Source organism: Varroa destructor, unplaced genomic scaffold (genome assembly GCF_002443255.2).
Source record: "Varroa destructor unplaced genomic scaffold, Vdes_3.0 BEIS01000002.1, whole genome shotgun sequence".
NCBI classification, from domain to species: Eukaryota; Metazoa; Arthropoda; class Arachnida; order Mesostigmata; family Varroidae; genus Varroa; species Varroa destructor.
The window spans coordinates 52,259,386-52,287,033 of record NW_019211455.1 but is presented as its reverse complement, the minus strand read 5'-3'; the positions used below and the strand labels follow the sequence as shown (position 1 = coordinate 52,287,033).

The 27,648-nt window shown below is 43.3% G+C and overlaps 2 protein-coding genes and 2 long non-coding RNA genes across 10 annotated transcripts in view; 2 read left to right on the top strand and 2 right to left on the bottom strand.

The window, feature by feature from the left end:
• The window catches only part of LOC147757984 (uncharacterized), an 89,876-nt gene extending 82,986 nt beyond the window's left edge, over positions 1–6,890 (bottom strand). Inside the window, exon 1 of the long non-coding RNA XR_015321642.1 lies at positions 5,138–6,890. This is a non-coding gene — a long non-coding RNA (uncharacterized LOC147757984). The remainder of the gene's footprint in view (positions 1–5,137) is intronic.
• A 368-nt stretch (positions 6,891–7,258) lies between these two features.
• LOC111245457 (uncharacterized) lies at positions 7,259–22,452 on the bottom strand. Its single transcript, XR_002671348.2, has 3 exons — positions 21,939–22,452; positions 9,414–21,776; positions 7,259–8,485 (listed from the first exon to the last, which is right to left on the bottom strand). It is a non-coding gene; the product is annotated as an uncharacterized LOC111245457 (long non-coding RNA).
• Positions 17,147–20,882, top strand: LOC111245455 (uncharacterized). Its single transcript, XM_022793838.2, has 2 exons — positions 17,147–17,347; positions 18,521–20,882. The coding sequence occupies exons 1-2, from the start codon at positions 17,147–17,149 to the stop codon at positions 18,917–18,919; spliced, it is 600 nt and encodes a 199-aa protein (XP_022649573.1). The 3' UTR covers positions 18,920–20,882.
• A 175-nt stretch (positions 22,453–22,627) lies between the features above and the next one.
• LOC111243975 (putative ATP-dependent RNA helicase DDX10) overlaps positions 22,628–27,648 on the top strand; it is a 28,720-nt gene continuing 23,699 nt past the window's right edge. For 2 of the 7 annotated variants that reach the window (XM_022790451.2, XM_086980665.1), the window contains exons 1-2: positions 26,502–27,076; positions 27,333–27,367. The gene's annotated coding sequence lies outside the window, so the exon portion shown is untranslated. Of the gene's footprint in view, positions 22,743–26,497; positions 27,077–27,332; positions 27,368–27,648 lie in introns of those variants that run through there. The other 5 variants (XM_086980668.1, XM_086980666.1, XM_086980670.1 and 2 more) reach the window with 4 other exon arrangements.

Here is a 27,648-nt window from a genome sequence, read left to right as displayed (position 1 = left end):
TATATATACATTATGGGACGGAACAGAAACGAAAGCCTCCGGCGCATTATCTCCAGTCAACTAGCATTATTATTTGTATTAGGTATAGCATAGAAATCGTATAGTTGCAGATCTCGTGCACTAACCCCTGGCGTACAGGATGTACACAATATGTACGTGGCCAGCACGAAACGCCACTGATAGAACTAGGGACTCATTCTTTATTATTCGCTTCTCGATAAAGAGCACTGCCATAATAACCGTATGAATGTTGCACCAATTTCTTTCTCTACTTCTTCAGTTCTCCATCTCTCGCCGGCTCCGCCCCCCGTCCCCCGGGGGTCCACTTTTACATTGCCCGCTGCCACTCCCGTCAAGCTAAAGAAAACAAATGACCGAATAGCCTGAATATACTTGTTATGCATAGTGTATGTAAGAACATCACATATATATATATGGGAATGTTGGACGCGTATAACTATGGACAAAGTGTAGGTGGTGTTGTTAAGATCAAAGAAGACTTTCGACCGTTGGCAACAAAGACTTTCGGCAGTTGCTTTCCTTCGGTGGGTCCTAGGTCCTTTGGACCGGTAAATGGCCATCGTATAATGCATCAATAGCTCGTATTACTACAACTGCTAGTTCTACTCCCATTTCCGATAGTTCATTGCGCACGATCCGCCACATTGTCATCATCATCGCTGTGGTGTAGCCTATGTCTTAAGCAGTTCGGGATAAAGGACTTTTAGTAACGCCATCTTGAGCATGGCCAATGCTGTAGTATAGACTTGGTTAGTTAGACGCGACTAACACTTGCAGTTTGTTGCTTTGGCAGTTATTGTTGTCGCCGATGTGACGGATCTGATGGTCGACCCGGAGACAATGAAGTGCAAGCAGCGGCTTCGCTTCGTGCATCCCTCACCGTCAGACCATGTAGAGCGCGACCTTGTCTACGTGTGTGTGTGTGTGTGTGATCTGCGCCTCTTTACGAGGAACACACACGCATATAAACATAGGGGAGAGATATGTATATTACCTGTATCTAAATGATGCTGATGGCACGTTATGAATACTTCCATATATATAGGCAGATAAAAGTCTGTGCACGTCTTGTTATAGGCGTTATTATTGAAGCCTGTTTAGCTCATGTATCATGCACTTCTCCAATTTTATGTTTTCGTGGGGACCAATAAGCAAGAGCGCAATAGTTTCGGACAAAGTATAACGGGGTTCGACGTTGGGTTTGAGGGGTGTCTATTATTGTGGTAACGGGAGCAACGGTCAAATCGACGGTAGCTTCAGTGCTGCTGATAATGCCTATTTGGAAGCATATGAATACATTTGTATGCCGTTCCCGACGCTGTGTTAACCACCGCAGCAATCTATGCAGCCGGTAGTGACTAACAGCCGCCATATGTATTAGGTGAACGTAACGGCACATGACGCTGATAGTGGGGCTCTCACCGTCAATTTCCACTATCGCAAAGTTTCTATCGTCCGTGGGCTCAATCACCAGCAACAGTTTAAGTGACGAAACGAGCAAGTTCGGACGGCGGAGTTCACTTAACACGGGAAAGGTCACGACCTCGCACAACTCGCATTTGGTTAGGGAAGCTAAATACGCAAAGAAATGCCTCAGAACGGCATTCTGACGTAACGGTGTTCTAGTGATGAACCCGGTCCATGTAATTACATTTTTGGGCATGCTGTCGTACCACACTAATGAAAAGCATTCGCGAACAATCCCAAAGTGATCTGAGGCACTATTACAGACTCTACAATATTGTATTGCTGCTTGTACATGCCATATAAATGGCCGATGGAATACAATATATCATTGGAATACGTCATATCTCAGTGAAAATGAAATTTGAACGGATTACCCCGCGACGAGATATCGCTGGCATACATTCATCTTATAACAACCACACTTCACAATGCTTAAATTTTATATCTCACGCAATATAACAGCTAATTTCTCCTTAGTTTTCCGGCTAACGATATATATATATATATATATATACTTGATCGTCCTTTATTTTTGTAATAAGAGCAATACTGAACCTTTACTAATCGAAGTCATTCTTCTATACCGACCTTCGTCTTTTCCACATCAACAGTATATAAACGATCTTCGAAAGAGATCACACAAAAGCCCGTTTTCAGCCGATCCGACAACAACAAACTCCACAGCTTACGGCACTTGAAACGTTAGCGGTGAAAGAAAAGCGCAGCGATATCTCAAAGGTTGACGCCTTTAGTTTACTTTCGTCGCGGAAGCCTGCTCGCTGCCTGGTGTCCTGCGGCTGCCTTCTCCATCGTACTATTTGCACCAATGGTCTGTTTACTGACGAAAATACGATCGCCGCTCAACGGTCAGGTCGAGCTGGTCATCATCTTCTTTTGACTTTTCTACAAGCTTTGCTGATCCTGCGCTATACTTACAGCTGGCCACCGTTGTTTTCGTTATCGCTCTTTCCATTTCACTAGCGAAACGTCGTCGGCGTCGGTTCGGCCCGGCCTGAATGAATGCTCGACTATCGCATCTGATGGCCGGATGGTGTCGTAAGAGCCAGGACATACTAAATCTGGTTCCTGCTTCCTTGTCTGGATTTCTAGGGCGTCTAGACTGAATAGATGGCGGAGAGAAGATATGACATTGAAGAGAAAAAAGCTCCAGAAGCTCCGTCCATCTCGTCCAACCGCATCTATTCATGGTCCGACCCTGGCCATTGAATTGACCTAAGGCCTTTTTTCTGGACTCCATGTGTTAGTTGGTATGAAACAAGTCATACAATGAAAAAGAAAACGTCGCATGTCTGCTAGCGGTAGATCTATTTCGGTGGATGCTGGTCAGCTGGTCGGTAATGCCGTCCTTTGTTTACCGAAATGGGGAACTTAAAGCATATGCATACAGTAGGTGGATATATGTACAAACTGAAGTGATATGCGATAAAACGGAGTTGATCTCGCAATTTGCTCAGACATTAGAAGGGCCACATTTGCCTTCTAGCTTGCTACCATGCTTGACGCCGCTGCAGCAATAACAATTACAAGCTTATTACTGTTGATGCAGTATAAACATTGTAAACGCTATGATCTCGAATCCTCCGGCATCCATCCTTTCGACTCCAGCAAATAAATGTCGTGGCTGTTAACGTAGTAGTTCCTGTTCGGACATGCACATTTTGTATTCTACTAAGCCTTCTGCTGTAGGAACAAAGGAAATTGAGCTGATATTGTGCACTATCGAGACAATGACCGGCATATATCAACTTTTAGTTGCAGGAACCACATCAAAAAACGGAATAAAAGTAATAAGGCTATTCAGACTCAACTACATTTAATCCTAATTTTATCACAGACTCGCATGGCGCGTCTATGAGCCAAACATAAGCTTTTGGCTAAAGCATTTCAAGTGTGAATACGTCAAGCATGTTAGAAGTGAACTGTCTGGGACAATTCCGTGTGAATTGATTATTCTATCTATCGACTATCTACATTTTATTTCTACTTCACCCTGGTCTAGCGTCGTACTTGTAGGGGCACGACATGATAACAACGCTAACGTCTTATCATTTCCCGAATGTAAATATATCAGCTACGCTTGAACCGCAGCCCTCAGATACTGGAGCGTCGACTGAAACGTCGTACGATTGATTTCAAGCTGCGGGAATCGTTTGATATCTGTATCTGACAGCCTTAGTAATGGTCAGGTCGCCAGTAGGTGCAAGTCGGACGCGTTGAAGCAGAAGAGGCTCTTTTCGCATTGACGTCAACGAAGTAGTTGGGCAACATGCACAGTCTTACGGGCCTCGAAGCCTGAAGCAGGAACGACTAAGGACACTAATGGCCAAACCGCATGTACTCAATCCGATTGGCCAGTTACTTCTATCAGAAGCCGCTACTGAGGTACAGGAGAAGAAGCATGCCCAGCTTTGTCATTCGTCCTCTGTCGACTAGCCGATACTTGTTGATTGCAGACGAAAGCCTGAAAGCTGCGAATGCATTCGCTCAGAAATTCTAACAACAGCCGTAGGAAAAACTACGGCTGCTGTCGGGCTACCGCTACTGCTCGGATCCACCAGGACGATTAACTGCGGGACAAAACTGGCAAACGTGACAAACTATTGTGGATAGACGGTCCTTAGTTCTTCGCCTGTTTCCGATTCTCTCTTGGTGTCGCCCCGCGTCGAAACTGACAGCTCACTCAACTGAAATGCGGCTGAACTGAACGAACACAACTGATATCTCTACGGCGCAGCGAGCGGTGGCAGTAACATACCAATACGCTTTGTTTGTGCGTGCGCGCGCTCTGATAAGAAATGAAATTTTCGAGATTGATGGACGGATGGATGGATGCTTTGCTGCTGCTGCTATTGCTGATAATGCAGCGATTTATGCACTCGTTTCTGGTAGCTCCAACGCCTCTATGATTCGATGGCAACAGCAAGAATTGGGAACATTTTTCTCTGTCTATGCAGGCGACATCGGTAGGTTTGACAGGTCTTCCTACCTAGAATACGCAGGTGCGTTGCGCGAAACAAGCCACAACCCTAATACGGTCTGTGAATCTTTCTTTTTCAGCATGCAGAAGTTACGAGCGGAAATCAGTATGAGTCGATCAGCTAAGCATGCTGGTAGTGCCGCTCTGGTGCCAGCACCAAAAGTTGAACCAGAACACGCCGCAGCCAAACAGTAGGACATTTCTGATGAATGATTCGGCAACAAACTCAGGCGACGGCACATTCGCCGTTCCTAGTTCGGAACTGTGATTCTGTGACCTCTGTCACAGTGACTGGAATCGTGCTCCAACCCATCTCGCTTGCAGTGATAGTCTACATACTGTAAAATAAATCCCGATTTCCTAGCGGTCCTTTCTCGGAGGTTCTTCCGCCGACGGGCTTACATACTCCGGTTTAACGAAGCTAACATAAAAATTCTATTGACGATAATAAGCTTCTCCAATACCGAAAATCTGAATTAGTATACGTTCTATATATATATATTTACGCACACAAACTAAGTTTGACAGAGTCTGGATGGACATAAAAACAAAAGTCTACGCAAAAACACACCCTCAAAGAATCGATGTGCAAGCTAAATGAAAAATAAAACGTATCTAATTTAAGAACAAAGTACTGGGTGGTATAATTACCAAAATGGCGACATTATGTGTGGAACTTCGGTATGTGATATCGAAAAGCGTCGTTGACCACTAATCATAGTCATTGGAGAGAGACTGCGCTCCCCATAATAATATCTATGGCCGAGAAAGCAGCCAATCGTAATTTACTGATAGTGGTAGCGTTTCGGAGCGTGCGTCAAACATAAACATTTCCCAGACTCTCACTCTGTTCACCCGCATTGGCGTCACGATAAGATCAATAACAATCGTATTCACTCCGTCGAATCAACGAATGATCACGGTTCTGAGACAAAGTTAACATCAAATTACGGCGACGATGCAATGACACTTTTATAACAGCAGTAGCGGCGTTAGGTAAAACCGTCACAAAACAACGAAGAGAGTGTGAACGGCTATCAAGGAAAGCAGCAAAAAACGCGTAGATCCTTCAACGTGAAACCGAGATTTATATGTCACGAAAATCTCCATGACAACATCGTTAACTATGTGAAGGGAGACGTCCGATCGATGCGTAACTCGCCAGCGATTGAGCTACTAGCAAACAAATAAGCGAATAAAGCACGATGAGAGTTGAGTTCTCGTAGACAGCACCGATACAAGCAGCGCCGACTTCGCTGTGTTCTATCACACGCCGCGGCATCTTGTGTTTCCGAGTATTGGCACACGTGCGCTTGTTAGCGTCAATGTTAAACCGTTTGTCGCCTTTTCTGTCATCGCAAAACGGCTTGGTTGACTCAGATGTTGTTTTGTGCAGGAAAAATGCGACGGAAGTACGTCTCCCCGTTGTCTTGCGGGAGGTACAGGGTGATAACACGGTGAGCAAGACATGACGCAGCTATAACCTCGAACCGCGGCCATAAATCGTCCAAATACATTGTTTTACCAGGACCACCATTAATTGATCCTATTCAGCAACGACAATACGCTCGTATAAACTGCTATTTATTGGAGCTATCGTTTGCTGAAAAAATTGACGGTGGCTTCTTCTCGCTCATTCGTGACGACGAAACGAACGAACGCGTAGTATTTATGCTTTACTTTCATTAGATGCATAGCGGCAAAAATCGAAAAAGCCCCATAAAAGCAATAGCGTTGCTCCTCTCAGGAAATTCAACCGAATATCGTCGCAAGTTCGTTAGCCACTGCAAATGAGCTTATTCGCACTCCGAAAATGTTCAGCAGCAAGTGTTCCATCAGAAATCGTTTACTTGCCTTGTCCTTTTCGTCGGCTAATGACAGAAGTCTACATACACGTGACGAGAACGAAACGTTGACAGCGGCCTGCGGAAGGCTTCACCAGTTTAAGCTGTTGAAGGAATCCTATTTCCATTACTACTGCACCGGGCCTTGTCTCGGTTGTTGCTATCGTTATTGTTGTCGTCGTGGTCACCATGCCGGCGCTTGTTGCTTTCTACAGGGACCATCGGCGCCCTCACGATCAGCTCTTTCTTGGCAGCTGGGCTGGCCGGCACGTTCTCTTCCCGTGTCGCTCCGGTTCCACTTCTAATCCGCGACATCGCGTTGTCGACGCCGTCTGTTTCTGTCTAACTGTCACAGGCTTCCCCCTGCGTTCGGCTCGTCCATCCCATCCTGGCACCTAGCAACTGAATGGCTGGCCAAGTGCCAGCTGAAAGCGCAATCATATTCAGCTGTTGATTTGTCTATCCTGGAAAGAAGACTTAGGGAACGCTTCTTGCAATATATATATTATACTAGTCCAAATACGGAACATCGTGCCTCTCCACCAATACGACCAAGTGGAGGGATGAGCAAACAAACGTGTGAGCTATCTATCTATCGACTGCTAGTTGGAAGAACGAGACTATCATAGAAAAGTGCCAGTAATGATGGCCGCAGCGGTAGAAGTGTGACGTATTATTAAATCTGGAACGATGCTCTCCACACCCTGGTTAGTATAGAGCCCCTACGAATCCATTAAGATTCGCTAGAATGGTTCACGACAAAACAGTGTTTCGTTGACTCTTTACTTACTGCAGATAGCGCAGTATGTAAAGGGCGATCGTTACAGATAACCCACTGTCTGGTGTTAATAACCCGCTTCAAATCTTGCCTTATTCAAGGGCATATTGCATTTATTCCGAGTTTTATAACCTATCGCGGCAGCTGAATTATCAACGTTCGCGGCTTTGTGTTTGGTTTGCTGTCGCCATACTTGTAGCTGGCGTGATGGACCGGCAAGCACTCATCTGCATTCACTAAATCGACTGAGAATGTGGCCGAGTTACATGGTACGCTCTGAAATATGGGGCAAGCCGGCCGGTTCGATTCCGACAGTAGCAATACGCAATCAGTATCCTATAGAAGCTTAAACTATATTGAAAACACGAGCGAGAGTAACACCGCAGACTTTAACCACTTCCGCCGTCATAACACCATTCCGTTTGCCCCAACTGCCAGTATTGTGTACTAATCTGGGCACAGATATTCGTAACGTCTTCATCTTTTCCACACCGCTTATAGAGATTTATACATGTATATAACCACCCATCGATCTGGTGATATTGAACATACCCGACACCTTTGAGCAAGAACAACCTCTTTTGACATTAGCTATGAAACATCATCAGTCCAACAAATAGAAAGATATTAACAGTATCGGTTAGAGTTTATATTGGGTTTACGTTGGACTCTTGGGTCGGTCAGTTGGTCAAGCGGTATGCAGCCGTATGTATTGTTTTCCTGTCGTCGGCAGCTATGATCTGAACCTGATCGGGTTACCTAGCCATCTACCTGCTAAACAGGTCGGTGGACGGCATCAGACAGCGGACGGACTTTAGGCAAGATCTACGAAATTAAGGCCATTCGGACGTTGCTGCCCCTAGAGACAGCCCAACGGACTGCAGTCGACCATAAACTTTCTGTGCGTTGCAGCGATCCAAGTGTATGCCTCCTACAATTTGTAGCTCTCTTTCTATCATTGGTTCTAGTTGAATGCCTTGGTATAGGGATGCCCATAGCCTCGCGTCAGTGTCTATCAGTGATGAAATGGTGAAGCCATCAGGTTCGCGGCGGGTGATCAGAGAAGCAAACGGCAAACGTTTCAGTCACTGGATTCCCAAGCGAAACGGACTGTCTACTGTAGCTTTGCAATGAAGATCGGATGCTTGCTACCATGTTTACATAATCATTCCCAGATCTCAAAGAGATCGGATTCTATTTATCAGGGTAATATAACCATTGTATTCCGCTCGGCCAGATGCTCAATCGGTCTCATATCGTGGCTTCCAGTGATGATGGCACGTGTTCAGATGGATCTTTATTAACGCCATCCCGTCCTTATCCTGTTATAGCTGGACGTCCAACAGGAAGATTGCAAAACGAAGAAGACTGAGTAATCTGCAAGAACATCAAGAGAGGGAAAGCGTGAAGCAACAGTATCCAATAAGAAATCACTTGTGGCTGCTGTTGTTGTTAACGGCCTTACTGGTTCTCTGCATTTCGCTAGTAGAAAATCAGTTTTGATAATATCCAGTGGGCCACTGATGTGACGCGCGAGAGAAGAAATAACCTATATTATATAAGACAAATATCGATTTATCCGATATATCTGTTAGTGTTTGTTGTTATTGACAGTAACGGCTTGGTATTTCTGGTCTTCCGTGTTTTTTTTTTTATCTGGCCAGAAATATGGGAGGGATAAAAGCAACTGATTGATGAACTGGAAGGTAACAACTTTCGCAAGACTATGTCTCATGAAGTAGGCACTGAACGTTCATGAACCTCTTATCTTTTTAGAGCTTTTTATAACATCTTATCTATCTAAAATCGGACCACGATTTGTATATTTGTCTAAGCAGCACTAGCAGTAAAGGTGATAATAAAAAGGAAAAACTAAGGTAGACACGTGTCTGTGGGTGTGAAATATAACCCCTTTTTTTACTCAGATGATGCTTGGGGGGCTAATGGAAAATTTCGGCTAGATGGGTACCTTAAGTGTATAAAAATGATCTGAGGAGATAGAGGCTATGTTCTTAAGCCGTTTGTGCTACCGCATAATAAGGTGAGGTGTTTCTTTAATTTTTGTCTTAAATTCGGTGAATTAGACTTCGTTTTATTTTTTTTTTTATATATTGTGCAGCTATATGTCAGTTATACAAACGGCCGTAGTTTTGAATAACGCATGCCAAGCAATACGTACATCGATTTCGCATATGAGTCCAAGAAGTGGTCCTGACTAACCATTATATGGAGTACATAGAAGGCAATACATGTATACATAGAACTGCGGGAGATATTGAGTTTATTTCATAAACAATATGCTTACCTGCGTTCATGCAATTTGCGATTATCATTGCCGCTAGAAATAAGCAACAACTCAGGTGAAGTCTGCTCCCTGGCGCTCGTGTGGCGTATCGACTCCGTTTACTTTCTGCGACACAGCCGCACCTCTGTCATCATGTGACCGCATATGCGATGACTCTCCGGAACTTCCAGCGAAAAGCGTGACTCATCAACGTAGACCCACGAGGCATGAAGCAACTGAGCAGGCTTCTGGTACAGGCTGCCCCCGATTTTATTGCGCTAGCCCGCAGCAGTACGGCCAGAGAGATAGTTGCCGACTGGTAAGATGACGTCATGGGTTCGCGATGTTGCCCCGCTTGGTCTTTCGACGTTGAAAGCCTGCCTCATCGAGCCACTGCAGCTGTGGGCCGTTAAAGGATCGAGCATACCGCCTTCTCTTTGCCACAGGGTACCATGCTATCCAGCAGAGATCGTTGGGGTGATGATGATGACGCCGGTAATGATACTTTCTAGTGCCGCTGCAAGGTGGTCGACTAGCGATAACCGCCACGCTGCCTCGGCCACGCTCGCCGAGAGCCGCTTGCTCATTCTGCCGCGGCTACCGCCGTGCGTTCGTTGGCAAAGCCGCTGAACGAGAAATGCTGAAAAGTGCACACTCTGCCGGCCAACCCTGGTAGATCGTTCGGATGTGGCCCAGTCGCGCACACTCATGGGTACGGCGTACGATTGATAACAAAAAGAAAACTAAAAGAAAATTCGTCTGGTCAGGCAAGCTTCAAGTAAAAGCAGAGGCACGAGCAGTGATGGAGTAAACGCTAATCTTTCTTTAAGCCTGAATCCGCCTGTGTTCCGTACGAAGTCCGGTAGGCGAATACAAGCCACTGTGTACTGTTGAAGGAGGTGCGCTGCTTATTGTGGTATAGGTGTGTATTAATTATTCGATGCTAGTCTATTTCATGACTTCGTCACTGAGGGCCATCAGGTGCGCGATGGGTTAACTTACCCCGCGTGTGCCGAGAAAGAAGCTAGCGCTAACAATCTGCTCATGAAGGTAAACGAAGTTTGCACAAACACCATTTCGCTACGTAGTAAATATGTCGAAAGGAAACACAATGTTTGCTTACACATATGTGTATTAAGAACCTCATAGAAACGATGTAGTTGGAGTGTTCCGATTTCAAGTGGGTCACACGGCGTGCGGGCGTGTTTAGTTGAGCAGTGGAAGTGGTCCCACCGTATGAGTAAGTTTTCTAATGCAATGCTTGAGAACGTGAGATTTGGTCACCGTTATTAGCTACTACTTTTATTAGTTACGTAATTCAATAGTGGAAATTTAACTGCCGTATACACCATAGTCTTGACCATAACACGAGCCCAATTAACTTTATATTTGCTTTCATTTTTTAATATTTGACATGATTACGCACCGTGATTTGCTATCCGAATCGATCACCCTCTCTCCCCCATTTATATGTAACACTTGCATTGTTGTGTTTATACATCCGAACGCTTCGCACTGTGTTACGATCTGTTGTCACGATACTGGCTAACGATAATGATTACTACTAAGGGCATCGTCTCGCTTCCTGCTAACATAGTAAATGTATATCGCTCCGCCTGTCGTGACAATGTAACGATTGTACTAATTTTTGTGGAAAGAGAAGAAGCAAGAAGAGATGAACAGAGCCTACATCTTGTCTGCTCCAGCCAAGGTACGATGACACGTGCTTGAACACTCATAACCTGGGCTTTAATATGTGGGCGGACGGTCAGTATTGTGAGCCTGGTTCTTTCTCTTCTCGAGTGGAGGTTGTCTTTTTAGCCACTGTTTGGTACGTTCGATTGTGTTGCCTCGATTGTTAAACGTGACAAAGACCCAGATAGCAAAATCGAAAGCCATAGTGAGCTTACATAGCGTGTATACATAGACAACGCGTAGCGGCCGGGACTTCCGGCCCGAGTTGGCACCAAGAGACCGTAAGTGGTCGACATCGTCTGTCGCTACCCTGTACGACCGAGTTCAGCGTTGCAGCGTTTTGCGATTACTAGCTCATTTGCTTAGCGCTGTAGAAGAAACAATCGTCGCTTTCGCATCTCAGTCTTGGTCTTCAGTCTTGCCTCCCCTCTTCTGCTCTGCATCTTCGACATCTTGGAAATTGACCAGTGATCTTTTCTGGTGCTTCAAAGCACTCTTCATGCCTCGTCGCGGCATAACCTAACATAATTAGCAGGCTTACGGAGACACTTTGGTATAAACATATAATCGCTTCTCTATACAGAGGTCGCAGAATGACGATGGTTTACAATGATGCCCCATAATTCATCTTGTTATCCTCGGAGTCGGATACCAGCCAATGCTAACTTGTTCGTCGATATGGCGCTGCTGTCTGTCGTCAATAGCGACACACGTCACTTAACGGCAAACCGGCACACATTTAGATGGGCATCAACCGATATGGCCATTAGTTTGTCGCACTGCTGTTGCAGGCGATGCATCGCCGATGTTAACGTGCTCGTTGATCTTGCACGGTCGGTCAGCTTGTCAACGATAGACGAGAACATATATCGAAACGGGGTTGGTGGCAATGGAGGTAACTCGACTTCTGTCCGTTGCCTTTTGTTAGCTTGTGCTAGCCAGCTAGTCAAATTAGCGAAAAAAAAAAAAAAAACAAAAAGGAAAAACAACACAAGTGATCAATGATTAAATAAGTGCCAGAACGGAGAGAAAACATAACGATCCTTTCTCGTTGGTTCCGGTGCGTCTTGTGGCCGGCGAGTTATCGTTTATATGCTAGAAGTACAATAAGGAAGAACTTGAGCAACGTATTCATCGTTAGCTTTAGATCGTTGAATTATAGTGGATGGCAGCTAGTGCTAAGACAACCTTAGACCTATGGAAGAATTGAGTAGGCTTGTGGTGATGGCATTCTACATAATGCTGCGATGGTAAATAGGCCATTAAGCGTCGTGACTAACAAATCGACAAAGGCAAACTCAAGACGGATTGACCAATTTCTACCGAAGTGATTACGTTCAGGATGATCAAACGTCGAACCGCATGGAGCGATCCGCTTCTTTATTGTTGTTCTAACTGCATTATAGCGGAGAAGGATTACCGAAAAAATAAAAAGGAACAAACTTTCAATGTTTCTAATAGCTGTTGATCTGCTCGATTGTTGGCTGTCCTTCGTAGATTCCCGATGTGAGCAGAACGATGATGAAGCTGATGCTCTCGATGGGCAAAGTCCTATTATTATTTTAATAGATTGCAGATGGTCAGCGATGTCAGTCGACCGATGAACTATCTGGTCAAGAGTTGCGTTCGACCAGGTCGTAAGCTAAACGGACCACGAGACAGCTTAAGTGACAATGTACTATCGGTCGTCAAGGCTCAATTACTCTGGAAGGTGTAACTGTGAACGGTAAAGAGAAGGTGGCGCGGTTACACGTCAGAGTCCATTGGGTTCGAACCCGGAACAGCGGCGGCGATTGGCTAATATGCTGCTGAAGGGTACACTGCGATCGTCTATCGTCTGCTATATGCTATTATGATTGAAACAAGTGGAACCATGAAGCAACAATAATTGCGTCAATTCTTGATGTTACGTAGCCATCTCGTTAACTTGCTGTATGATATGTGGCCGATTTATATTTAAAAGGTGGAAAAAGATAATGTCCCAGCAATTAGACTCTATGCGATATTAATGATATTTGGTTATTTAGTTCTTGGCTTGAAGCGCTCCGAAAAATCTCGATCGCTGAGCTATGTCTACTATCTTATTTAGGCTATTACCACGAATGAATTTCAGTGCTTTTTTTTTTAACACAACACAGTTAGAAGAAATTAAACTGATGCTTCTGTGCGACAGTTTGTCTCTGTGTGGTCTCGGCTAAATCAACACAGGATGCTGCATGACGAATGTTACGTTACATGTCTACAATAATACCGTATATCAAAACAATAGTCATTTGTATTGTGGTTGTCCTTTTTGCCCTACTGTTGCCATTCTGTGGCCAAAAGACATTCCTTTACGGTGACGTAGACCGTTTCACTCTATAATAGAATGATCACAGAATGTCGTACAAGACAGTATGCTTTCAGCGAAATGCTCACGCAATAGCCGGCCAGCTAGTCAACCAAGTTGTCTGCCTTCCGCCAATGGCAACTGAGCATCTTTTCTGCCTTCAACAATATATATTCACTTTATCCCAGTTCCCGTTCGGACAGTCGGACCCGGGCCAGAACGCTTGTTCTAATGTACCAAAAAAGCTATCGAATCTGTGCGGCTCTCGCATCGAGTGCGGCTCTGTTATCGAATACTCGCAAAAGTCACGATGACAACAACAGCAATAGCAACAAAAACATCAAACCACTCCGACGCTGGGTTGGGCAGACATTTCTCTCATAGTCTTCTTCACGTGTCTCTCTCTCTGTTTTGGTCAAAGTAACGTGAGTGAGTGCCCCATGGCTCGTTCTGTCTCGGATAGTGAACGTGATCAGCCTTGTTGCTATGGCTGATATTGACCACGGTAAATACATATCTGGTCTACCTAAGAAAAACGCAGCCATGCAGGGTTACAGTGGAATAGAAGAACGGGCGCATATGTTAGCTATTTCTTTAGAGAAGAAACTCTAATCGACACCGTTTGTCTAATGCGCTTTTGCTGACTATTGTTGCATCAGTTATGTCCTATGATGACTGCCTGGAGTGCTACGTCCGGTACGGCCGTGAAACACTGCTTTAGGCGGCTGTCCGTCAGGCCACATTCAGATCGAAATTATAATCCAACAAGCAGTTAATTATATAATGTACACGACATGTCTATGCCAATTGGAAGAGCTCCAATTTGAGTGGGGTTACTGCCACCTAGCTATCTCAGGAAACCGCGCACTGCTAACAGTCTGTTGTGGTGTTTAACTAACTAGAATGTAGACGGAAAGCCGCGGCACTCTAATCTCTGCGGCTCTGGACGTTAGTTAGTGATCTATTTCAGGTTAGATGGGTCGACGAAACAGGATGGCATATCGTGTACATGCTTGCTACGAATATATAACATTAGTGCATTTCCAAACGTATTTCTACTGCTTGACCCGTCAAATATTGTATCGATGCTATATTGAGCAGGGAGCAGGCTATTTGAGTTGCTACTATGTTCAACAGCGTAGACGTCCTCTCTTTTTTCATTTAAACCGCTAGTAAACACGCGATGAATCAGAACTCGTAACGGTAAGTTGTCATCAGTGACAATAGTGCTGGCTAATGTTACTGTTATCGTCTATGTGCAATTCATAGACTAACGCAAAGGTAAACACACGTTCGCTCCATCCGTCGACCCGTTCGTTCGAGGCAGGTTCGCTTCTTTTCTTATTTGAGCCGTGCAGACATCCAACGCTTAACAGCAGTATAAGATTGCAATCATTACTCTGATGGTTGAGGCGGGAAAGGTGTTAATGTACGTGTTAACAACAAAAAAAAAAATAATAGCACACAGTTTATTTTTTTATTTTCTATTTCCATCGCTAAAACGTGCATACAGTCTGAAACTGTTACTGCTGCATCTATTCAGCCCGCGCATTTATTTGCTTGTAAGCACCACGGCCAAGATGCAACTGTTCTTCGATCTATGGCGAGACGCCATTCAATCTCAAAATACAAATGCAAACGGATGACTATTTAGTGGTTATGCAAAACGTCTGAATCTCGGCGCAACGGTAGCATGAGCTAGAACAGACTGAGAAAGGTCAATAATACTTTGTTTCTCTGTTTCAGCTGTCCTCGCTTAGTCTATAATATTATATATCGATGCCTGCGCGTCTACATGTCGCTGTGGGTCTAATCGACAAATGCCCCCATAAACTGCCACCGCCGCTGCAGTATTAGCGGGACAAGAAAGCTTTATGTTAGAGAACATTAACGATTCCCTCGACGTTTTAGTCATGTGTCTTTTTTTTTTCTGTTGTACAACCCTTCTTGTCTGTTCCTTATAAGATATACCGAAATGTACAACGATATTATTCAACTTAGTTAAGCAGTCGTGCTAGTAGTATACATGCATGGGACAATGAATGCCGCTGGTAAAAGCTATGGTTCCAAGTGGCAATAGCAATGTAATCTCAACTAAAAAACCGGGAAAAGATGTGCTTGAACGACCGAATGCTGATTGTTAGCTCCGCTTTCACGTTCACGTGTGAGTAATTCAAATCCTCGTCAGCTTTTTTACTCGCATCAGCTGAATCGAACCCTAGGTCAATGAACGCTTTATGGTGCATTGAGTCATGCATTCTAGAAACCTCCTGGCATAACTGCCCTCGAGATTAGATTGCAGCGTCACTGAAAGTTGTAGAAAAGGGCTTTCAATCTCTTTAGCCTAATTTGTATTTTCCAACTTATCATTTTGTCCAGTCCACGAGAAACAGAGGCAAACGTCACGTCTTATTATTAGTGCTCCGTTAATCTCCGAATGATTTCGAACATAGGTTATTTGAACAAAACAATGTACAAGTGTATAAATACAGGTTCGTGTTAACGTGTCGATTACCGAAACATGCCTTGCCCGCCAAATAGAACTGCCAAGTAAGCATGTTTCAACATGATCAAGCTGGATTGGGCAGGGAACGTTAACAAGCCAACATACAGCACCATCTGCGCCAAATACACGACACTAACAGAGTGCGACGTTAACTCTGCCATGGCGTTTCATTATCATCGAGTCCTATGACTGTGATCGCTATATGTTGCCGCCGCATCATATTATCGCCCTTCAAGTAATGTCATGTCTACGAAACAGACTGTGAACCGGTCACTTTTGACTTCTGTTTTGAAACTCTCTTATTGACCCAAAGAACACAAAGCGGAGAGAAAGCTGCTCGCCTATGATGGGGTGGGGGATACTATGACCTGTGTAGGCTATAGCGTTAGGCGCCTCCAACTCCGGCCTCAGCAGCCGGCCAGGGTTTCGGTATTCGGCTTGTCCTCTTTCCCGCGCTATGGAACATTCAAATTTTGGCGGGGAGGTTCGAACCTCTCCGCCATCTTGAATGTGGCCAAGCTTGGGCGGCATCTCGCTCAATCGCGGGACCGTTGTGTGTTTGTGAAGTTGTCTCGGCAAGTTTGCTCCGCTCGAACGAGCGCAATTTTAACCCATGTAAGTTATGGTACTTTGGAGAAGGCAGATCTTTTTTGCGCAAAATTTTTCCCGAAAATTAACCTGTATTTTACTCTGCTACAGTGGTGCGTGGGGAGCGACACCGCTACTCTGAACTAGCTACAGCGTTCAGGCCGGTGTACTGCCTGGATACCGGCTAACGATGGAATAGGCGCCATTCGACCGTTGGCGTTGATTGCGTGTGTTAGATGAGGCAGCGAACAATTGCATCGGTGTTTCTAGTGTCGTCGTGTATCAACAAAACATTGGTCGGCGGTTCGGTACAATTGAGGGATATTACATACCGCATCGACAGCGATTGCGACAGTCTGCATGGCAATTCAAAGACTTTGGATCACTGTTTTGCTTCGGCCTAAACAACGTAGTTGATTGTAGAAATAGTTGCTTGTGCTGCGGACTTTCCCTGTTCATGTGTATCGCTGTGTGTATGAGTGGATGTGTATCAAGGTGTGTTTACCATAATGTGCTTGTGTATACGCTTTCTAGTATAACGGCAGCGCTCGACATATTTTTTCTCATTTGTTATCTGTAATTTCTTTTCTCGAATTTCAGTTTGTGGTCGAACAAGTTCAATAGCTAAAGCGCACGATGACGCACGAGAACGTAGAGGTGGCGCAGGCCAACAACGCGAAGCCGGAGGTGGCTGAGAGCGCCACGAAAGCTGTCGTCGAGGGAAAGGAGGCCCCTCTTAAGATCGAGGAAATGAACGGCAAGAAGGTTGATTCCAGTGGGGATAAAGCGAGCGAGGGGGTCGAGGCCAATGGCCACATTAGTCCTGGAGAGGCTCCCGTAAGTGTGGCGTGGGAAATCAGGAAAACTATTTTTTGTTATAGTCTTCCTCTCATGCAACGTACTTATCTTTTTTTTTGTTATTACGCGAAACATTCTACTACATTTTTCTTTCTGTGCAAAACATTATTTCTACGTAAGAGGACCCCTTCTTGTTATGCAAAACAACTTTGTTAGTGTAAAGTACTTATAAAAGTCTAAATTCATCAAACTTCTTATTTATACCGCTGCCAGACATCGTTTTTTTTTTTAATGTAGCTTTTTAATTATGCTATCAAACTTCTTATTTACTCGCTACCAGACATCATTTTTTTTGTTGTATCTTTTTAATCATGCTATTGTTCTATTGTAGCGACAACTGTTGCTTCCACATGACTGTAACCTGATTTCGTCAACCATGCTTTCATCTCATCGTTGTGAATTACTTGTCGTAGTATGGCTTCAATTGTCGTAAATATTACATAACGATCGTGATCAAAAGGCAGCTAATAGTTCGTAAATAAGATGGCTATTGAATATATGTTTCGAAGAAGTACTGGCTGACATCAGGGTTCGGTCGAATTTCTGGGCCGATTACACAGTACAGACACCGCTAGCACAGAGCAAACATTTTGTCCCTGCCCGCTGCCAAAATCTAATCCTATTGATGTTTATCGCACAAGTAGCTCACAAAACATATCCCATTTCACTATTTTATTTTTTGCTAGCTCGCTAGTAGTTTGGCTTAGCGGCACCAAGTTATTAACTTTTTAAAATAGAATAGCAATTATTAGGCGGAGTTCGTGGTGGTGTCGGCATCATCGACCCATTGTACGGAAACAGCGGGAGTTTGGATGTTAATATGGATATTAGATGTTAAGACCACGGCAGATGATAATTTATGCACGTATCATTGAAGTTCCATTCTTTTCGTGCTAATTGATGCGCAGCAACTTTTTTTTTACTTGATATTATAGTATTATTATTATAGAACTTTCTTCCATGGTTGGCTTGTTCGTGAAGACTGCTTCAAGCAAGCTAATTCTATTGCAAGCGGTAGACGTAATACCGTAGGAACTTGCCGCCATTGCATGATTTTATTGATGTTAATGATAGTGGTCACTGTAGTGATTGTGTCGTGCTATGACATAACGTATATGAACAATTGTCATTTGTAACTGTCATATTTTCCAGGCGGAAGCATCTACTTCCGAGAAGAAGGACGGCGAAGAGGTGAAAGAGGGCGACGAAAAGACCGATGAGCAAAAGGAACAGGAAAAGGCTAAAAAGAAAGGAAAGCGTTTTTCTTTCAACAAGCTGAAGAAGATGTTCTCCTTCAAAGAAAAGGAGAAGAAGAAAGATTCTAAGGACGATTCGGCCGTGAAGGAAGAGGGAGAGGAGGGAAAAGACGGCGAAGTTGCTGGTGATGGCCCAGCCGCAGCTGATTCCGAGGTGAAGACAGAAGACAAGAAGGAAGAAGGCGCCCCAGCACCGGTTGACGAGGCAAAAAAAGCTGATGAGTCTGCGCCTGCTGTTGCTGCTGCTGACGAAAAAAAAGAAGAGTCCGCCAAGACGGACGACAAGAAAGAGTAAATTACAGAAACATAATGACGACATACGCATAACAAGGGAGAGCACAGGGCACGCGGCGTCTTAATCCTCCTCCATCATTCATTATTAATAATAATAATAATAAACAGACAGATATGTCACAAGCAAAACATCAACAACAACAACAACAACAAAGCATCGCAAACAACACGTGAATTTATATCACAATAAAAAACCATAACATCTACAAGAAGACAGTAATTACTACAATAACATGCCAACGTAATCACAAATGCCGCCAGGCACATCGCAGCAAACACGGCGGCGGGTGCGCGGTTCAAAGCCTGCTCAGCACTTCCCGCCTCTTCGATCGCACAACATGGGAAAGCGGCAGGCGTGTGAATCTCCCCCGTTCTTCGTCTGCTCCGTGAGTATCTGGAGGTGTTTGTTTTGTCTCCCTTACCCCTTCGGCCCCCCTCCCTTATCACACCCTTTCTCAAGCCTAATATTGTGCTGCTCTATCCCCCCTCACCCCCAGTCCGAATCCCCGATCTCCCGCACCTCGCTTGAACGACCGACCGACAAATGGGAGCGGAGAACGCAGGTGCCCCGGTGCCACCTTCCCATTGAGTTACTGTTAACGAAGGTGTTACCTTACCCTAAATAACGAAGCAGACGATGTGTCGGAATGGCAGAGGTGTAGGAATCGACGCCGACGTCGCGGTAGGTGAGGGAGACACGTCCAATAGAGGAAGAGAGAGAGGGATTGTGTAAGATGAAGATGGCCAGAGAACGTAGAATATGATTATACGGAGACGATTAATTTTGTGGCAGAATTCTAGGCGCAAGGAGAAATAGGAGCGAAGGGTGGCGGGTAACAGGAGGAGACGGTCAGATGCTAATTAAGAAGAATATTGAGGATGATGATAATGGAGACTAATAATAATGATGGGAAGAGATAAAAATAAGGTCATGGGATAATGAGAAAGAGGGAGTTCCTCCATTTTTGTTCCATGATAACGATTGAGGAATGCGAAGTGGTCACAGTAAAGATAACGACGGAAGACTATAAAAAAAAGAAGATGCGATGAGGTCGATGGAGGAACGTTGCTTCGACTAACCCAACAGCAACAGCCGCGTACAGATTACAGATAGGTGTAACGCTGACGAACCCTCCTCACTACTTCAAACAGAGCAGAGATATGTGAAAAAGAAAACAGATGATAAGATTATAATAATGATAATAGTAATACTAATAATAATAATAATAATAATAATAATAATAAAGATAAGAAGAAAAGGACACGATGCGGAAGAAAGGAACGTGGAGAGAATAGGAAAGAGAGAAATAAGAAGTCGACGAAAGACGTTAGCAGACGCAACAAACTACACCCTCGAATGTCTCTTTGTATAATTTCAATTGATTTTACGAAAAAGATTCAACCAACAAACAAAAACCTATTGACCAACAATAAGAGGATGTAAGTTTTTACCATCATACCAGGATCCCTCACCACGCGGAGGACGATCTATTCATAAACAATATCGAGAATAAAGGGAAAAATAAAATGAACATGAAAATAATAACCGAATTGAGTTTGTTTGTCGGATCGACTTCCGACAGACTTTGTCCGCCGATTATGGGGATACACGGTGCGCAAAGCAAACGGCATCGAGGTTGTTCTTGGTGGGACAAAGATATTATTTTTACGATTATTATTATTATTACTATTTATGTGTCCTTCTGTATAATAGCTCCATTACAATGCACGTATATAATAAATTAATAGCGGAAAAAAACGCATCAACAGCAACTATAGTAACATCAACGACAAACCATGAACATCAACAAATACGCGAGCTAAAAGAAACCCATTGCGTCCTCTTCACGACGGCACAATAATAATGTGAATGGAAAAAAACCAACCAACAAAGAACCAGGATTATTCAAAACGAATCAAATAAAGCGTTTTATATACATGCAAAAATGTATACGTAAAAAATATTAATGCGTCATTCATTTTTAAGTAGCGTATTTAGCGGAAATTTGTAGATAGATGGAGTATGTAAGTAGGACTAGTTTCATAAAATGCGCGAATTGGTATTGATGTAGTATTTAGCTAAGAAGCAAATCTATAAATAGTCACAACGATACTGGTAAAGTAACGGTCAATAGTTTTCAAATCCGTTTCACGCTAACCCTGCCAGTAACAACCAGCATAATCAAATGCTGGTACATTTTGCATTGCCGGCGGATCATTGCTGGATTCCATGTAGCTGTGTAGCCAAAAAAATATCTTCCCAGATGCTCTCTCGTGACATCAAATAGTATAAATTACGATTTGTGTTATAGCCTTTAGATTATATGCAGTAAGGGTTCCGTTGATGACGAAATTGGGAACGTACTGCTTTGCTGTTATTATGCTAATCGTTAACAAGCGTAAAGAAAACTGCTGGCGAATTTCTCTAATGTCATAGCTCTTCTTATTAGACGACGTTAGCTTCTCGGGCTCTGTTGTACAATACTATATTATAATAATATGATGCTCTAGTGTTCTGACAAAGCAAGCTACCCGCTGCGGATGACAAGAGTAAGGGTCACACGGAAACGGCCTTCTATATATACTTCTTGCAGAACTATAGTAGCTTTCGAAATAGTTGTATGTTCGGCTGTCCCTCAACATTACCCTTTTGACTTCTTCGTACTGATTGCTAAACTGCTACTGCCAACTTAGTTGTCATTACTAGTCACTTCTCTCGATCACGGTTAGTTGGGTGCGCGGGCGTCGGTAGCCGGCCACAGTGCTCGAATGTTCCACATAAACGATAGGCAGACATTAATGTCGGTATTCTTGAAGCTTCCGCTGATCAACGATTGTCTTAGACTTCCCGTTAATAACTACATAAACAATAGAGCCAAGTTATAGATTACGTGAACCTTGCGTGTGAGCACACTGTGCGTTCTATATAAATATATATAATAGCTTACTGGTGGCCCTCTTCTGAAACAGTTTTTCTTCGAAAGACCAGTACTAGCTTACTAGTATAGGCACACACTTACCCTGAACTAGTTGGTGCGGCGGCTGTGGAGACACTATGTCTGCCCGCTCGTTTTCACCTACTGGGATCTCTTAGTCATCCATTTATGTCACATAACTTATCCGTCCTATCACTAATGTTTTCATGCGTTATTCTTTGTGAGACAGGCGAAAAATAATTAGCTAGGTTCGATTAGATTTTTGTTGTTTTTTTCTGGCCGCAATAGAATGCTGGACGATTTCATCTTTAGGTTTGCCCGTTCTGTTATTTAGCTGTATAATACGTTAAAAGGAATGCTTTTGAATCAATCGAAAATGTATCGCCAACTGGGTATGCCAGTCAACGAATAGTATGGACAAAACAAATAAAATAGCGTACATTCTCTGGTATCGACCACCGCAATGTGCGCATTACTAGCTTTTCTAGTTTCGTACTCTTAACAGAGTCAATATTAATCGAAGCCAGAAGCAGCAAGTTGGAATACGCGTAGTTTCTATGCTAGCAAACCAGAATGTGCGATGGTTATGGTGCTATTATTCGAAAAGGCTTTGGCTTGAAAGGCAATGGCTTTTAAACACTCCTGGATGAGCTTTAGCTTAGGTAAGGGCGACAAGGATATACAAGAAACGCTCATACTAAACTAGATATGCTCTATGTATGAGAAGTGGATAGAATATAACGATTAGTACGGGGGCAGTGTAGAAAAGTTGTTCCTAGTTGATGCCGATAACTCTTATCTTTTCTCTTGATTTCAAGTGGCTGGTGTATGTGGAGTGTCTAAGGAGGTAGAAATAACACAAGAGTCAATTTCTCTAGGAAGCAGCAGGTCAGCCTTCTTTTTATCTTGTCGAATACCGTGTTTCATCTGCCTGATGATCGTGCTTCCATGATGTTGCTTGAATCTTTACTGCACTTTGGTACATAGTTCCTGATTTTCTTTAATTTTTTATGAAAATGATAAAAAAAATTCAAGCAGTGCTTGTCATCACTGTTGTAGCCGCATTATTCGACGACGAAAATGATGCTGTATCTAGCTGTTGTGCTAGACCAACGGAATGCATGAATGATCTCATAACTGCTCGCGCACTCATGTAAGGGTATAGATAGTTAAGGTTCCGCTTGTTGGTTTTCTCTGTCACGGAACGCTCGCCTCTGCAATGCACTCAGCAACTGCGGCGAGGAACTATACACACGTAGATTTGTGTGAATATCAACTAAACGGTATTGACGCCCTCTTGGTAAAAAGCCGAAAGGCGGCACAGTATTACAGTAGGTACCTATCATACATGAAATATAGGGCTCATGTGGTTATCGTAAATCGAACAGGGCAAAAAGCCAAGGCTGTCTTAGCTTATGGTGTTGCAAAGTGTTCGTTCTTTGAGGATTTTTTCTGGATCTAAAAGTGGCAACCAGCATGGGAACCAGCGTTGCGTTGGGCGGCCTCCACACGAACTAGTCAGAAAGTCAAACAAAGTATGCTGATATTTATAAAAGTACGTAAAACGTTAGTTAGCACAGTAGAAATGTTGTATAATGGAATACGGCCATTCATTGGAAAAGGTAACCTGTCAAAGCGACTAACTAGGTAATCGTTAGTTGTTTCTGATCCAGCTAACCATTTGTCTTCCTCTATATAATTCATTCAAGGGTCGTTAACCAGATATAGAGTAGATATCAATAAATGGAGATTTCAGCCAACAAACAGCCCGAAGCGGCGGATGGCTACGGATAAAACACAATATAAGGGTCATGATGACGCTAATAATGAAGGTAAAGTGGTTCCGACCAAACGGCGCCTACCAGACTAAAAGGTGCCATAAGTGGATGCAAAAAGACGATCTCGTTTTGTTCTTTTGTGACAACGGGTGATGACGATAAAAACAAAAGAAAGGAGTCATTTAGGAAGAAAGTGGAGCGAAAAGACAAAGCCATATCTAGTACAGTTGTACCGGTGAAGCACCTTAATATACCATCAGCCAAAGCGAGTGCGCAATGAACATCACCCATTACCCAATGGTTTGGTGGCCGACAAAACGACCACCAGCTCCGTTTGAAGCACTTGATTAAATGAATAGTTATCAAGTATAGCAAAATCGTGAATGTATGCATAGTGTGGTAGCGTGCAGCGTGAAATAGCCAATTAGCACACTGCATATGTAACATTTTGACATACTTGAACACATGGAAGTGCCTGAGCATATAGTATATTGGTATTAGGGCTTACATTTTATCCCTTTTAGCAAGAATTCGCTGGACTTCAGTGGTGGAGATGACTCTGAATTTGTCATAACTGGCTAAGCAGACATAGGATCTAAAGACAGCCTGGGGTTTATGGTCAACCTTCACGTCGTGTTGTGAATCATGGATACCGCGAACCAGGGGAGTGAATTGAACAGAAATCTCATCTTAGAATATACAAAAGAGCCAAGTTGAATAGTAGCACGAATTGTGAAATAATAGGGAACGAATATATAAGGAATTCTGAATTGTGACAGATATAATGTCAATTTTTACAAGAAGAACATAAGTCCCGAAATACATAAGTAGGAATGGAAAAATAAACTGACGCCAAATAAGGGCCCTACAGGAAAAAGCAGTCTCTTTATGATCTCCAAATAAATTTGGAAAAATATAGAACAATTAGGACGATAAGCAAGTTTATTTGCATAAACTGCGGATCAAACTTGGAAATGAATCCACTCAAGACAGTCAACGATTTCTCATAAACCTTCTAGTGGTTCATTGACTTTTCTTTGACATTCAGCTTCTGAATGACTAAGGGAGCCCATTGTGGTATCGTTTCATAAACTCGAAACCCATTGACTGCGCTGTTGCTATCTACGACTGTAAATATTTCCCCAGATATACATATATACGGGTTAATACCGCGCAGTTTCGTATATGGCGATTATATAAACTCTATAAGTCTTTTCTGTGTTTCTCTTTTCTTAAATTAACTCCCTTGGGCCTTTTCCGAAATGCGAACACCCATGCTAATGAAGTTTCGGAGGAAAGCACTAGGAGACCCAAGAGGCACGGCAACCTCGCCTTGTCCCTAGACGTACCGCACATTTACTCGATTCACTAATTTAGCTCCATCGTAAATGAGGTTATGCGATCAGATTCATGCTACACGGTAGATAGCAGTGATCGCGTTGGCGTTTAGTTTAGAAGAAAAGTAAAACACATGATAAGTGCCTAAAAGTGAAATTTCTGAGTATTTGTTGACTTTTTTTGTATATATCGACTAACTTGTATTAATGTGACGTTAGCTACTATGAATGGAGTGCTTATTCACTGTTTCTTGTACTTTTTTTTTCTAAAAAAAATACTTGGGATGGATGGAGCAAGTGGAAAAGAGTGAGATATGGCGTGGAATAGCTGATCAGGTTAACTAACTAAAGATTTGGTTCTTCCAGTCTTTTGTGTCGGCCTGTTGCTCCTGCTAGAACCGGGCGATGCCGAAAGTGCCTTCGGCAGTGTTTTTTTTTTCGCTTGGCTTATTTAGCCTATAGTTAGCTTGACTAAGACACACCCCTTCACTGGACCTCTTCTGATACGTTAAAAACACGGGACAGGCACAGCCAGAATGCAGCTTTAACAGGGACGAAAGCGGCAATCACCGCCGTCGCTAAAAGAAAAAAACGAGAAACGATCACGGAGTGCCTACGGGTTCTGCTGTGTCGTTGCTAGCCTTAGATGTCGCTATTAAAAAAAAAACACGCCTCTCTCTGTAAGTCAAGACAAGCTCAATAAGACGCAACGCGTCGCTGAGAAGATTGGAGAAGTGAGGGGCAGAGGCGCCGGTGCAGGCGAATAAACTTGATGTGTATATATTTAGACGTGGATTAACATCGCTCGGAAAAGGACGCAGCGGATGAACCGCGCCGTCACTAGAGGCTGGCAGGTCAGGCGGCGAGGGGGTGCCGGATTAGGAAATAAGAGAACAGGAAGGGATGAGCGATTGAGTACGTAGAAAATCATACAAACAGATAGAGGAACACGGAAGGGAGCAGACGATTAACTGGAAATCCACGAAGTTCAATGTGCCAATCAGAGTTCTTGTTTATCATTTGAGTGATCTACGTTAACATTACGGGAACGTTTAGCACGTCCTGCTCACGTGGGGAAGTTTGTCGCAGTCTATGGCTTTCATAACGACAGCCTTATGAACCCTATATGTATTATAGTTTTGACAAACGTGTATGACACTGGTAACCAGCGGCACACCATTTATATAGTTTAATCTCCTTTTTACAGGAAAATAGCAATTTTCTTAACGTAACAATTTACCTCCACGATCATTGTTATCATCAGTAGCATTATTATTGCTACCTAGTGAAGAAATGCCGGCAGCAATATTCAGCACCAAATAGCTCCATAACAAAACAGAACAAAAAGCTATATAGGCAGACACAGCACAATATGAAAGCGAATTATCATGTGCTGCTGCTGCTGCGGTGACATTAGAACATTCAAGTCCATTGTGCAAGTTTGTTTTTAAACGGGAAAGAGAAACACGAGTGGATCTACATATTTACATCGCACCAAGGCTGTTTGTACTTCTACTGCTTTTGCTAGTGCTAAAAAGCGAGGAGAGCGAATTATATTTGCTTTATATATTTAGTCTCTCATAGTGGTGGTGCCTTTGTTTCCGAGTTCTATGTCCGGCATCGCTGTTAGGCGTTACCCGTTATGTAGCCCATACGATACCCATATACGTCCAATATGTTACCTACTAAATTATCACGGTGACAATAGTGCTGGTGCCTGATCGTTCAAAGAGTTCTTCGACTAATCCGACGCCGCTTCGGTGTTGATCGATTAACACGCGGTATCGGAGATGACTATAACAGAAAATATGTTAACAAGTACAAGTAACAAGCTGTTACCACAACACATCTCGATGACGTGCGCCGCTTTCCCGACGCATAACCTTTGCTGTAAATGCCCACGCACTAGACGCCACACACCGACTTTGTTTAAATACGTTGGAATCTAAGGCAGCCAACGTTAGATAGCCCTGGATATATACACTCTACCCTAGTCAATTCGTATGTGGTATCAAAATGAGATTATCATTTAGGGCTGGACACTTGTCACATATTATTCGCTAGCGTTTGCGCAACTATGAGATGATGATAGCAGAAAATAATTTGGGTAAGCGACAGGATCTATTAATGGTGAATGTTATATTATAAGTATTTGTACGGAGCTAACTATAATTTATTTACAGCAAGCGTATATTATGTCTTTAGAGGTAGATTATAATAGCAGGAACTGTTTCATTTGATGACAAAATCGTTTCGCTTTTACGTTTTATGCGACTAGTGCCCGACAGACATATTTTTATTGGATATGTATATATATATATAAGATTAAAAAAATGCATGACATAGTTAATATTTGTTTTTAGGTTCTCAATATAATAAGGGGATTCTGATATTTACGGTAAGCAGCAAAATTTAGATTTTTATTAGATGTCACAATCACAACGGCCATTTTTACTTCGTCATTACGTAGTAAACGGCACGAGCGGCACACTGTTACGCGTCCCAATCATATTTAATTGCAATTAGCTTGTATAATTAGTTTGTAAGATATTTTATTTCGAGCTGATCGATCGAAAGAATTTTCGTATTTAATGTACTGTGTCAATGAGGAAAGTTGACAGGCCCATGTTATGCTAGCTATCGTACACCGCTTTATGTGTATCAAAGGTGAGTATATAA